The sequence below is a fragment of the Helianthus annuus genome, chromosome 9 (assembly GCF_002127325.2).
Source record: "Helianthus annuus cultivar XRQ/B chromosome 9, HanXRQr2.0-SUNRISE, whole genome shotgun sequence".
NCBI lineage: Eukaryota > Viridiplantae > Streptophyta > Magnoliopsida > Asterales > Asteraceae > Helianthus > Helianthus annuus.
Window position 1 is genome coordinate 175,992,625 of NC_035441.2, and position 13,493 is coordinate 176,006,117.

A 13,493-nucleotide genomic window follows, 5' to 3' on the forward strand; every position below is an offset into this window, starting at 1 on the left:
TTTCATACATTTCCGTGGTTATGGAATTTAGATTTCTTTGATTTACTAAGGTAACATATTCTTTTGGTAATTTACTTGTTAATTTTTTTATTATAAACTGTTAATTACAATGTAACTTATCTTTTGTCAAATTCAAACAGAACAATGTTAAATTGTGATGGGTAAAATGGCAAAATTTTGATTAATCCAATTGTAAGGCGCATTCCTACTATTGCAATACTGCACTTCTGATTATTATCTCTTCGATTACAAATATTAATTAGTATGGTTTGGTTACGTTTCTAGTTATAGTTTATAACTTATGGTTTTGTTGGTAAGTTGATTTTCCATAGATGTATAAAACCCTTGCTTGGATTTTTGCCTTCAAATCTTTGAGTCCTCAGATTTGCTTTTTCTTTATTGCTTATTGGCTAATATTGTTATTTTCTTGCTTTTTTAGATCACTTAGAACCATAGTTGTCAAAGGCGCGAAGCGCACTCTAGGCGCATAGGCACCGATTAGGGCCTAGGCGATAGGCGCAAAAAAAGCGTGGGCCCGAGAAAAAAAAGCGCACTTAAATATAAAAATGAAAGTTCATTAAGGGAATAAAGTACTCAAAACGAAAACCATAACATTAATACTAGCACTTCAAAAGTCTGAGATAACAAAACACTTAAAACGAAAATGTTCAAACTTGAAAACAAAAACTTACTTGAAATCCAAAAGATCTTCATCAATCATCAAAAGTATCATCTTCATCAATAACCAAAACCATCAGATGTGTCATCAACTTCAATTACATACGGTTCATCCTCCTCCAATTGGTCTTCTTCACTATCTTCATCAGTTAAAGTACGCTTTGAAGATGCTGGTTTTGAAGATGAAGGCTGCGAAGATCTTGTTCGCCTAACCTCTCCAGCACCACTTGCCTCTGCTACAACATTCCAAGTCAGGTTTCCATCATCATCAAAAAACCGTTCGTCAGCCATCTGCCCGGTTAACCATTCATTACTATCATCAATTTCTTCCAAGGATATCAGATCATAGGCTGCATTCGAATCACGTCGATTCTTAAGCATGTTGTTGTACTTAACATACACAAAATCATGCAGTTTTTTGTGTTCTAGCCGATTCCTTTTCTTTGAATGAATCTGATAAGAATGAAAAATATTAGATGATAACACTGAAACTTCGTAAATATATTTTAAAGGTTTGATCTTTTACATGCTCAAAGGTGCTCCAGTTCCGTTCACAGCCGGATGCACTACATGTTAGGCTGAGCACCCTGATAGCTAACTGCTGCAAAATGGGGGTTCCTTTGCCATACAATTTCCACCACTCAGCTGTAACATATAATGAAATTCATTACGTATATTATATTTTAAAATATAATACATAAATAAATAAAAGCAAGATAATATACCAGGAGCTATTTTACCATGTTGTCTTTTTGCACTTTCTAAACCAAAAAAGCCCTCCTGGTTAATCCACTGAATCAATTCAACCATGATCAAATCTTGTTGGCCTTCTCAGGGACAAGTCTGTTAATGCAATCGTGCAGTCCAACTGTTACTTCCTTGTCACTCTCAATCGTCTCATTGTAGCAATAAAACTCCGGGTTCAAGTAGTAACCCGCTGCGTGTAAGGGATGGTGAAGTGTACAGTTCCACCTTTTGTCAATTATCTCGGATACAAGAATGTATTCATTGCTATCTTTGCCCAAAGCTGCTGCAATTGCAAGTTTGGCCCTTTCCATGGCTTCATACACATATCCCATCGTGGGTTTCTTCTCATTGTCCACAAGCCGAAGCACTTTCACAAGAGGGCCCATGATTTTGAGAGTAAAAAGGACATTGTTCCAGAATGTTGGAGTAAAAACTATGTCATTAGCTCTTTGTCCTTTTCGTTCTTTAGCCCATTTTCCGCTGGTCCATTGTTCACTTGCAAACATGTTTCTCAACGCCGGTTTTTGCTTTTGCAAGCTTTGTAAGGTGAGAAACGTTGTTGCAAACCTAGTTACTCCACATCTTGCTAACTCAGGGTTTTTCGTATGTTCTCTCATCATGTTTAGAACAATACTATGGTTATATATATAACCAACCAGAAAAATACCCTTTTCAATTGTTTTTTTCACCTTCTCAATCTTACCAATATCTTCAAGCATTAAATCCAGACAGTGGGCAGAACAAGGTGTCTAAAAAAGATTTTTCCTCTTCGCCATTAACATTTTGCCTAAAGAATGTGATGAAAAATAAATGATGAAGATTATACTATGCTAAAAATTATAGAAAACATGAACATTTAAACTAACCTGCTGACTTGAAGTTACTTCCATTGTCTGTTATAATCTGAACCACATTCTTTTCACCAATTCTTTCCACAAATTTATCTAAAAGCTCGAACACTTTTTCGCCCGTCTTCATATACGAAGAAGCATCAACCGACTCCATAAAGACTGTTCCCTTAGCACCATTCACCAGAAAATTAATCAATGTTCTTTGTTTTCTATCCGTCCATCCATCCGACATGATAGAACAGCCAAACTTGGACCACTCAGATTGATGTCCTTCAACCCACTCTTCCACCTTCTGTACCTCATTCATTAGGAGAGGAACACGTAGTTCATGGTAACTAGGAGGCTTTAGATGTGGCCCGTAGTTTCCAACAGCAGCGATCATGTCCTTGAAGGTGTCCATTTTAGCAACATTGAAAGCTATTCCTGCCTGGTAGAAAAATGCAGCGATGGTTTGTATGGTTCTGCCTCTAATCTCTTTATCAAATGCATCTTTTATGTTTTTTGAACAGTTTTGCCTTTTCCTATAAGCAATAATAGTAAATTACAATAATACAAATACCTCACAACATAACAGAAAAAAAAGAGATAAACATCAGAAATTCATTACCTTGTGTGGTATACATATCCAATGGCCCCTTTACATTAGTCTTCATCCTCTTGTTTTGGAGGTTAGGCATCTCCATTACCCCATCATCTTCTGGTTCGTCTTCCATGTCACGCAAGCCCTCATTGGTTTTCTTTGCTTTTTGGCTTATAATATAAGCCTTTAACTCATCTTTAACTTCTTGAGGGCACTTAGAACAATCTTTCACGTTTCTATTACCTCCGATTTGATAAAGTTTGGCTCTAAAAATCCCACCTTTTGTCACTTTTTGGCAGAATTTACATGTGATGGCATTCTTGTCGTTGGAATTTACCACAAAATTATACTTCCAACCAGGGTCAGTCTTCCTGTATTCTGAGGGTCCAGCATCAGCCATTTTCTATATTTTGTTACAACAATCTTCATATATCTCGTTAGTAAGAAATACATAATCAAGAAATACATAATCGTAAGACAAGAAACTGAGATAAACTGGAATATTACAAACCTGAATATTGATAACACGAACTGAACAGTCCTGATATTAAGGACTGAATAATCTTGGTGATAATGTGATATACGAACTTAAGCTTACAGCCCTATAAATACTGCAGAAAAAGTGGAAATTACCAATTAAAAAAAATAAAAAGCATGAAACAATAAATACGCATGGGATGAATTGTCTGCGCTATAATTACCTAGGAACCATAAGCGCATTTATTGCGAGTCGCCCAGAAAAAACGCCTAGGCGCCAAAAGCACTCGCTTTTGACAACTATGCGTAGAACACTATAGAACTGTTAATTGTTAGTTATAGTTTATAATAATGAAGCGTAAAAAGGCCTCTAAATCTTTTTCTGCCTAGGGCCTTCAAAATGGTTAGAATGGCGCTTCTTTTAAAATAGTACTAAATGATAAGAATTTAAATTTATTGTATCTCCAAGAGAAAGTATAAGAGTATGTGTAATGGGACGGTATATCACCCACAAATGCACCATAGCACCCCATGGCGCCCCTCAACACCAAAACAGGGGGCGCTATGGGTCTGAAAATTTGAGTCCCCATTATCACAATCGCGGCGAGAGGAAGAAGCTTTTCAAATTTTTAGACCGTTCAACGGTCATAAAAATAAAAAAAATAATAAATTCAATTTATTTTCCATCTCTCATATATAAATATACCCCCATCTCCCATTTTTTCATAAAATCCAATACAACTAGCATACTTTCAAACCCTCTTTCTCTCTACTTTTTTTTTAAATCTATAATTTTTATACAATGCAACCCTTCAACCGCGGTTTTATTCCTCCCTGTTCGAGTGCGGACCCGAACCAAAGTAGCAATCTTACCCGTCCCGTCTCTCTGGTTCCCACTCGACCCACTCCATACGGATTCGGTTTTGTCGATTTTAATCAACATAATACCGGGTTCATGAACCTATTGAACCAACTACTCTCATAGGACTCGAATCTATACGCTTGGAACCCGAATCAAAACATGGACGGAGTGGGGTCATCTCAAGCATTCGGATCGGCATGAGCATTCGACTCCCCACTACGCGAGCCCGAGGTTGTTCCGGAAACACAACCAGAAGTAGAGGAGACGCAAAAAGGAAAAACAAAACGCCCACATAATAAGAAAACGGAAACCCGGGCGAAAAAAATGTGCAACTGTGGGATGCCGAAGAGGAGCATGCGTTAACCCGAGCTTGTATCGACGTGTCGGAGGACCCCCAAATAGGTATTTTTTTTGTTTTTTTTTTATTTTATGTTTTTTTTAATTATTTGTTTTTTTTTCCGGTTATTTGGATAATTATTTGTTTTTTTAGCAAACAACCAAAGTAAAGTCGTTTTTTGGAGCCGAATCCGAGAACTCTTTTTCGGACTCATGGGTAGAGGAGACGAATATCGGTCGGCGGACTCGATATCGGGCAAGTGGACTGATATCAACAAGAAGTGCACAAATTTTCAATCCGTTTACCAACGCCTTTTTGTCGGATGGAAAAGTGGCCACAAGGACGAGGACATTACACAAGCGGCATTAATCGAGTATAAACATAGTCAAGGCAATTTCCCGTACTTAAAGTGTTGGTAAATTCTTCGGAATAGCCCCAAACGGGCCGACGTCCCTACGAATACCGGTCGGTCGGCAAATAAAAGGCCGTCAAAGAGATAAAAAACCAACGAGTCGGGTGAACCCGAAACGCCAATCTCCGACGCTCGAAACACTGACGTCAACGATGATATTCCGTAGGAAGAGCCGGCGGAAGAGCTACCACGACCCGCCGGAAGAAGAAGAAGCGGTGCAAGATCGAAAAGGCCCGAGTCATCGTCGATGGGATCCGAAAAGACTAATGCATTTTCGGAGATAAACAAACGACTTCAAGACATACACGAACTAGGGACTAAATGTATGGAAGAGAACCACGAAGTGACCAAGATTATGCGGGATAGACAATGGGCTCATGACTTTGAATTCTACTCAAAACCCCACGACGTGAAGGAGAGGAGGGGTGTAGATTTATAGAGGAGAGGGGTGTGAAATGAAAATAATTAATAGAAAAGGTAACGATGGGTATGGGCTTTATGACTACAGACTCTAGTGATATAGCGCCCCATAAAGCCTTGTATGACGTGGCGCGACACGTGTCGCATAACGCCCTCAAAGGAGCTTTATGACTACACATGGCCTTATACATGCTAAATGATAAGATTTTAAATTTATTATATCTCCAACTCAAAGAAAAAGTATAAATAGTTCAGAAATTCAGTAATAATTCAGATTCGAAACACTAATGTTAACTCAAAAACGGATTCAGAAAACAAATCCAAACATTCTCGAACTTGGATTCAGATTTAACATGAATCATACTGCACGTTTATTTTTATTAAATGCTCGGATAGTCCATGTGGTTTGCCCTTTTTAAGGAAAGTGTATTTTTGCCATTTAACACCATCTTAACTGAGAAAACTAACTGATGTTAGACACATGGATTATCCGGGCATTTAACTTTAGTTTATAGATCATGTGATGTAGACCATATGCTTAACGGTTACAAATACCCAGAGGACAAAAAATGTAAATTTCTTCTTTCAAAAAATTAGATTCAAACAGATGAGCGTACAATTTGAGTTTCAAACTTAACGTTTCCCGCCCATTACACCCACCTTCTTTATTAGCCCTAATTTCTCATTCTCCCCCAATTCAACACATTTCCACTCTGATCTTCTCAGAAATCAACACACTTTCTGTCATGGAAGACACTCTCAAAGATCAAACATCTGTCTCCGGTAATCAATTTTACTTTTGTGAGTGCTTAATTTGACGTACTAGTTTTGTTTAAAAAACCCTAATAATATTGTTTTTGCAGGAACCAAAGGTGGCAAATCGTCTAAGCTTCTTAGGTATCCTCTCAGATCTGCATCGAAACCCAAGGATGATAAGCTTTCGGCTTCTTCTCCGTCGATAGCTTCTGCTTCTAGAAGGTTCTGCCTTTTCGGTTCTATTGTGTGTAAAAATCCTGTTTTGTAACATTTTGTTGACTTTATCTGAGATGATTTTTGATCTTATGTTTGTTTGGTAGATTGAAATTGTGTCTATTTAGGATAATAATCTGCATATTATTTGAGTCACAATTTGAGATAATGCATATTGCATAGGCTTTTTTTGTAAGATTTGACTGTAGATGTTTCATATCTAAGCAATTTGTATAGCCACAATTTGAAATAATGCACCTTTTGCTTTATAAAACTGTGTAATAAATTGGAGTAACTGTCTGCAAATAAGATAGCCTGGTGGTTAATTAGTGTACTCCACAACCAAAAGGTTGCGAGTTCAAATCTTGTGGTGTGCAGGCTGCGATATATTTAACTATTTATTTTAGAAAATTTAGGAATCTCTGTTCCAAAATAATAAAATATGACTGCAGTAAATGTCCTCAATGGGATATCATGGTGTAAGTGGCGTACTTTACGACCAAACGGTTGGGAGTTCAAAATCTATAGTGTGCAGGTTGTGGTGTATATATCGTAGACATCAAAATTCTGCTGTTCAAAAAAAAAAAAAAAAAAAAAAAAGTAAATTGCAGTGACTTATAATGGCTCATATATTCAGGGGAAAACCTGCGTCAAGTGTGAGTCAAAGTGTCGATGTGCTTGAAACGTCTGCCAAAGAGAAATCTGCTAAACCTCCTAGGAGGCTTTCCATCCCCAGCAAGCCAATTGCCAGTCCTGCCACTAAATCAGTTGGCTACATCACTCCAATATCCGAAGCTAGAGCTAAAAGGACCAGCGTTATCAAGGGTAAAAGCGTCACACCAGGTTCAGATGTTTCAAGATCCTTAAGTCAAAGAAAGTTCACTGTTTTGTCTTCAGCTTCATATTGGCTCTCTCACATTAAACTGTCTGAAGCTGCTGGAAAACATCAGTTATCACTCGGGTTTTTCAAGCTTGCTCTTGATGCAGGGTGTGAGGTAACAAAACACTATTTTGTTTAAGATTATAAAATGGTTTTATAATTGTATTAAAATCTTGTATTGTAGAATGTTCAGCTATTGAAAGATGAGCTAAAGTCGTATGCTTGCCGCCACAATCTTGGAGAATCTGCAAAAGAAGTGTTTGACGGTTATGGCATACAAGAAAGCGTTGAACAGCTGCAAGCTTCTGTAACGTGTTCCCACGTGCCAGAAGACGATGATGCACATAGCTTGTCTTCTGCTACTGGAGCTTCAAAACTAAAACCGAAATCCTTAACTAACAGTGCCAGCTCAGTAGCAAAGGAATCAGTTAGAGAAGCTACACAAAAGAGTCATTCTGTATCGAAAACTAAAGCTCCAATGATCAAGAAGATCGAAAAGAATGGGAAGAAGACAATCAAACAAGAATCTAACAAAGAGAAACAAAAGGTTAAGACCGACCCAATGAAACCGGCTGATGAAAAAGGTAACTGAATCATTGGTGCAAGTGGGGCTGTATGATATTCGTATGTATTGTAACTAACGGTGTATGACATTTGGCAGCTCAATTGGACACCTCTCCTAATGAGGCAGTGATAGAAGAAAATAAAGAGAACATGGTATGAGAATAATTGGTTATTAGTCTAAATTATTTTTATACGAGCAGTAAATGTTATCGAATAGTTTTTAATCTTTTGTTGTATCATGTTGTAGGATGCTCCTCCTCTTCCTCAAGTGGAAGAGGTGAGCTTGGAGGCTTGAAGAATGGTATAAAATATGAACATGAAGCTTTGCGTGAAGATATCTAAAGTTTTTACGTTGTTTGGTCATGTCTTCAATGTTTTACTGGAGGCTTTTCCTTTGTATAGATGGATAGTAGGTGTGGTGTGCAAATTCATAACTATGGATTTTTTGTTTTATTTTATGTTTTGTTATTTGCTTGTTGGATGATTGTTCAGTGGTATGTTGGGATTCATATACTGCTAGTCTTGTTTTTCTCAACTTGTGAGATGTATTTATTATTTTATTTGGAAATCTGTATGTGCATGTCCTCATTCCTCCTTTGTCTTTTTTAATGATAGAAATCACCAATTTTTATACAAAATAATGAAGAGTTTAAACTTGTGCTTTGAACACTAATTTTGGCAAAACAATCTACAAACGAACCGAACGAACATGAACAAGCCTTGTTCGTGTTCGTTAAGGAAATAATGTAATCATGAATGGTTCGTGAACACTTATCGAACAAGATTTTTTGTTCGTGTTTGTTCATTTAACTAATTGAAAATAATTTCTTGATCATGTTCGTTCACTTAAACGGCGAACGTAAACGAACTTCCCGTCGAACGGTCTACGAATTGTTCGCTGAACGTTCCGTTCGTTTACAACCATAGTTGTAGGTAGTTAGAAGCTGTACTTGTAAAAATCTGATTGGTAAAGTTAGCGTTAACTATAGGTGAAAAATATAAAATACGACTCAAATAAAGGTATTTTTACCTATTCAAATCAAAATCGACTCACTTAAAATAAACAGAAAATGGTCATTCATATGACAATAAAATAATCGAGTAAATTACGTTTTTGGCCCCTGTGGTTATATCAGTTTTACTATATTGGTCCAAAATAAGAATTTTTAACAGATCAGCCCCCATGGTCCCATTATCTAACCGTTTTGGCCCCTAAGTCTAACCAAACCCTAACCCTGGTTAATTTCTTGGTCACATGGGTTGCACATGATGGGTAAAATTGTAATTTCCCCTCCCCCTTTTATGACTTTATAAATAAAACCCAAAATCATCATTTTCTTGAACAAATCAGATCATCATCTGCATCTCTCTTGAACAAAAACCCAGATCTGATTTCTTGAACAAATCATATCATCATCATCTGCGTGTCTTGAACAAATCATCATCTGCATCTCTTGAACAAAAACCCAGATCTGATTTCTTTAACAAATCAGATCATCATCATCTGCGTGTCTTGAACAAATAGTACGGTTGATTGATGGTATGGTGATGATGGTGGTGAAGAACGGTGACTGGAGAAGACGATTGATGTGGGTTACCAGTGATGATGAGAGGGGGGTTCACGGTTGTAGGTGGTGGTTGTGGTGGACATCGGAGGTTGGTTCGACGGGGAAGACGATGGAGAAGAACGGCCGGTGGATATCAACTCCGTTCAAACATCCGGCGACGATTGACACAGCGACGATCGATTCCGTTCAAACATCCGGCGACGATTGAATCACCCAGGTCAGTCGGATTTGGGGGTTTCATTCGAACACACAAAACACTGAATTTGGGTTTTGTTTTTTATTTGTTCTTTGACAATTTTGTGTTAAGAATTTAGAGGGTGTTTGGATGTTGTTTATGTGGGGATGATGATGATGACGATGATCTGGGTTAGATGATGATTGTTCTTGAAGATTAGGGTTTGAAGATGATGATGTGCAGATGATGGGTTCTTGTTCTTGAATTTAGGTTTTGTTTTTTTTTTATTTGTTCATGTTCATGTAGATGAAGAGTGTTCTTGAAATCTGGGTAAGTTCATGTAGATGAAGAGTGTTTTTGAAATCTGATGAAGATCTGAAACTGATGTGCAGAAACTTTTGGTTTCTTTTTTTTTTTTTTTTGTTCAAGTTCATGTAGATGAAGAGTGTTCTTAAAATCTAGGTAAATTGAAATTAGATTTAAAAGGGAAGAGAAATTATAAAAATACCCTTGCATGTGACAAATAATTAACCAGGGTAATGGATGGAGTTAGTCTCAGGGGCCAAAACGGTTAGATAATGGGACCATGGGGGCTGATCTGTTAAAAATTCTTATTTTGGGCCAATATAGTAAAACTGATATAACCACAGGGGCCAAAAACGTAATTTACTCTAAAATAATCTCTAAACATCATATTAATATTTTGTGCCCCACAAAAACAAAGCTGTCCAAACTCCAAAGTATTTCTCATGAATTTATGACTTAAATCCGGTTTAAACATCTGTGCCCCAGAAACACTATTTGGTCCTTCAGTTGTCTACTGCAAAATTTTGGATATAACCCGTTTGAGATCCCATATATCGATCGTGCGGCTTAAGTAGAAGGCGGGATTTGCCAGTTGTGTGGAACCGGGCCAATATCATAAATAATTTCTCTATGACAAGACCACACCAATTTTATCGCTTCAGGAGTCCCTATTCCCGCTCCTCTTGGATCTCCGGCAGGTCCAAACCTGGAAATATGACTTAATATTAAATAAATAAATAACAAGTAAAAAAGAAGATAAAGAAAACATCGATTTTACCAATGATTCTGTGGCGCCCCTGTAGTTCTTGCTCTAAGTCCAGCATACGTAGTTCCATTAACAGTTTTTCCCACAATATCCTGAAAATACATTGCATCCCACATAATTAATAACAAATAAAATTTTATAATAACATAAGAATTTAGTCAGTATATTATATACCTGAATAAACAAGGGATCATTAGAGACAACAGCAGCGGTTAAATGTGCATGCATCTTTTCAAGAGCTTTCAACACCATTGGGATTTGGCTGTCTTTGTACTCGGTAACAATCTAAACAATGACAAAATAAAAAAAAAAAAACATATAATAGAATCACATTGAGTTGTATAAATATGACATTTTAAATAGTGAGTTAAAGTTAAGTCACCTGAAACGGCCCAAATATTTCTTTTGTGACAAGCTCATAATGTTCAGCTTTTAGTATTTGTTCAAGTGGAACAAAAACAGCGGTTGGTTTTATAGCACCGTAGACTTTAGGAATTGAATGGTTTTCCAACTCCTCACCACCCCATAGTAGTTTTGATCCCGGGATTTTAAGCAAATTGTTCTTGTGGTCTAGCATTGCTTCTGTTGTAACCTAAAGAAACATAGAACGTGACAATCGGTTAATATTAATAATAATCTTATTGTTGAAACTTTTATGTCCTGTTATTTAATAACTTACTGTAAGAACTGGCCCAATTGTTAAATTATCAAGCGTCCTTCTCCCCGCAAGGTGGTTTAGGTGACTCATGAGTGAGCTGTTTTTCCAGTTCTGCATATAAAACGAGTATGTAAAAGGTAAAATAAATAAATTATAATATGATGATAAGCATTAAAAGTTTAAAACGTACGTTAATAGAATAAGTAAAGAAACAAACCTCATGAACGAATAACAACGATTGTGCTGAGCATTTTTGGCCACTACATGCATATGCATCTTGATCACACACCCATGACACATAATCCACCTGTCAATGATGATGACACCTCAGCAATACAGTTCATATTGCAAATTCATAAAGTTTCAAGATTTTATAGTTTAAAGGATATAATAATAAAACCTCGTGAACATCAGGCCCGAGGATTTTCCAGTCGAATCCTGCATCTTCTACTTTAATTCGTCCGTTCAGATCATAAGCCAACTTATCTGCTATTTTCGAGCTACCCGTAAAAAGGGTCATTCTCGGATTTGCCTGATTATGAGATCAGAATATTTTAAGGCATGAAAATGGATATCTTTTTTTTTTACTAATAGACTGTTAAAGGTGAAGAAACCAACCTCTAGCAGCAGCTTGTTCATCGTCATTCCATCAGAATTAATAAAGTCAACATCCTCAACTGGCATCCCACAAGCATGGAGTAACCGAAGCATTTGTTCCATAACAATGCAAACCTATAAAATATTTAAATGTCTCACCTTTTTTAATAATTAAAGTCTATAAACATTAGTTGTTTGTTTCATAAGTTTTTATGTGTCTTGAGAACTCACTTTGCTATCAACTTTAAGGACGGGTTTGTTGCCCATGTAAAGAGCTCCCATCAGCTGGAGTACCGGAATCTCTAGAGGAAAATTGAAAGGTGTAATTAACGCCACCTGCAATTACACATATTAGAAACATAGTTAATAAATAACGGATGTTATGAAATAATAATAATAGTATGTGAAGGGTGTCTTACAGGGCCATATGGCCATCGGAAACCATGACTTTGTTGCCCAAGATGATTCCCAGGGACTCCGAACGACCTTGCCAAGAAACGCACCTATCATACAATTGCAATTAGTAAACATGTATGTAGTGAATTTACTAATGATAAAACATTTTTAAAATACCTGATCACCAGAAAAGTTTTCTAAAAACTTTCCGGTAACATAAACTTCACCGAGAGCCTGCTGGTAACTCTTTGGTGAGACCCTTTGTATTAACTTAGCAAAGAAATCAGAAACCTGAAATGTCAAAAAAAGGTAAATCAATCATTATAAAAAAAAAATACATGAGCATATCTTACTTAAGTTTTCTTTATACCTCAGGCTGGGAAAACATATGGCCTGCTTTTGCAGATACGTCTCCATATAGAAGATACCTATGAAAAATGATTGGTTACAGACAGCAATTATAAGTATCATTACATGATCATAATGTAAGGATGAAAAAAGACCTCTCGGGGGATTTAAACGGATTGTGCAGACCATGTTTGGGGCACTTAGATAAGCTTTCAACAAACGGCTGATCAAGATTTACAAGTCAAAAGATACGCGATAAGTTGATAAACACGTTCAACTGGAAACATGGTAACTTGATAGATAGTATACCTTGATCCCATTTTCATCAACTTCGTTAACTTTAATGAATGGTTCCCCATTTAGAGGATCAGGAATCGTATTCCAATTGCCAGATTCAATCCATTTTCCCTGGACTAAAACAGCCACACTTTAAAAATCTTATGTTCTTGTTATTGAATAAAAGAATATTGTTTTGTTTAGTTTACCCAAGTTTTGTACTTGAGCAGGCTGGGAGCCTGATATCTCTTCAGCTTTAACAGTAGCAAATTGTAGTGAATGAATGAGCCTCCTCCTGCAGGCAGCAAGCATATCAATAACTGAATATTTTCTTTCAAGATATATAAAAAAAAAACATTAATCTAATCTACTAATTTCGAAATTGCATACATGTATGTCTTTAATTAAATCAGGAGTGAGTGTCAACAATGAATGAATCATTCGAAAAGGTTGAAATGAAAGCACAAAACTGACCTTGAGGAAGAATTGTTCTTGATTCCATTGCAGAGTCGAAGCATTGACATTGTGATGTGTGAAAAGTGATGTTGTTGAAGATCTGTTTTTTGAGGATTGGAAGGAAACCCTCGTTGTGTTCTTAAGAGTTTTGTTGTTATAGATATGTGAGT

General features: G+C 36.7%; 5 protein-coding genes across 5 annotated transcripts; 1 reads left to right on the top strand and 4 right to left on the bottom strand.

Moving 5' to 3' along the window:
* Positions 1 to 738: 738 nt before the first annotated feature.
* Positions 739 to 1,488, bottom strand: LOC118481839. Its single transcript, XM_035977138.1, has 3 exons — positions 1,404 to 1,488; positions 1,265 to 1,323; positions 739 to 1,131 (listed from the first exon to the last, which is right to left on the bottom strand). Exons 1-3 carry the CDS (start codon positions 1,486 to 1,488, stop codon positions 739 to 741), a joined length of 537 nt encoding a protein of 178 aa, XP_035833031.1.
* Positions 1,489 to 1,490: 2 nt separating this feature from the next.
* Positions 1,491 to 2,045, bottom strand: LOC118481840. The gene has a single exon (XM_035977139.1). The coding sequence runs from the start codon at positions 2,043 to 2,045 to the stop codon at positions 1,491 to 1,493; it is 555 nt and encodes a 184-aa protein (XP_035833032.1).
* Positions 2,038 to 2,633, bottom strand: LOC110874998. Its single transcript, XM_022123284.2, has 2 exons — positions 2,292 to 2,633; positions 2,038 to 2,212 (listed from the first exon to the last, which is right to left on the bottom strand). Exons 1-2 carry the CDS (start codon positions 2,581 to 2,583, stop codon positions 2,175 to 2,177), a joined length of 330 nt encoding a protein of 109 aa, XP_021978976.1. The 5' UTR covers positions 2,584 to 2,633; the 3' UTR covers positions 2,038 to 2,174.
* A 3,352-nt stretch (positions 2,634 to 5,985) lies between these two features.
* Positions 5,986 to 8,327, top strand: LOC110879722. Its single transcript, XM_022128241.2, has 6 exons — positions 5,986 to 6,147; positions 6,228 to 6,342; positions 6,971 to 7,328; positions 7,398 to 7,797; positions 7,875 to 7,930; positions 8,025 to 8,327. The coding sequence occupies exons 1-6, from the start codon at positions 6,111 to 6,113 to the stop codon at positions 8,070 to 8,072; spliced, it is 1,014 nt and encodes a 337-aa protein (XP_021983933.1). The 5' UTR covers positions 5,986 to 6,110; the 3' UTR covers positions 8,073 to 8,327.
* A 1,858-nt stretch (positions 8,328 to 10,185) lies between these two features.
* Positions 10,186 to 13,493, bottom strand: LOC110879723 (probable aldehyde dehydrogenase). The gene is made up of 16 exons (XM_022128242.2): positions 13,342 to 13,493; positions 13,077 to 13,162; positions 12,901 to 13,004; positions 12,747 to 12,814; positions 12,614 to 12,671; positions 12,421 to 12,534; positions 12,267 to 12,350; positions 12,079 to 12,183; positions 11,869 to 11,982; positions 11,651 to 11,782; positions 11,468 to 11,557; positions 11,272 to 11,361; positions 10,975 to 11,184; positions 10,767 to 10,877; positions 10,605 to 10,684; positions 10,186 to 10,532 (listed from the first exon to the last, which is right to left on the bottom strand). The coding sequence occupies exons 1-16, from the start codon at positions 13,389 to 13,391 to the stop codon at positions 10,394 to 10,396; spliced, it is 1,635 nt and encodes a 544-aa protein (XP_021983934.1). The 5' UTR covers positions 13,392 to 13,493; the 3' UTR covers positions 10,186 to 10,393.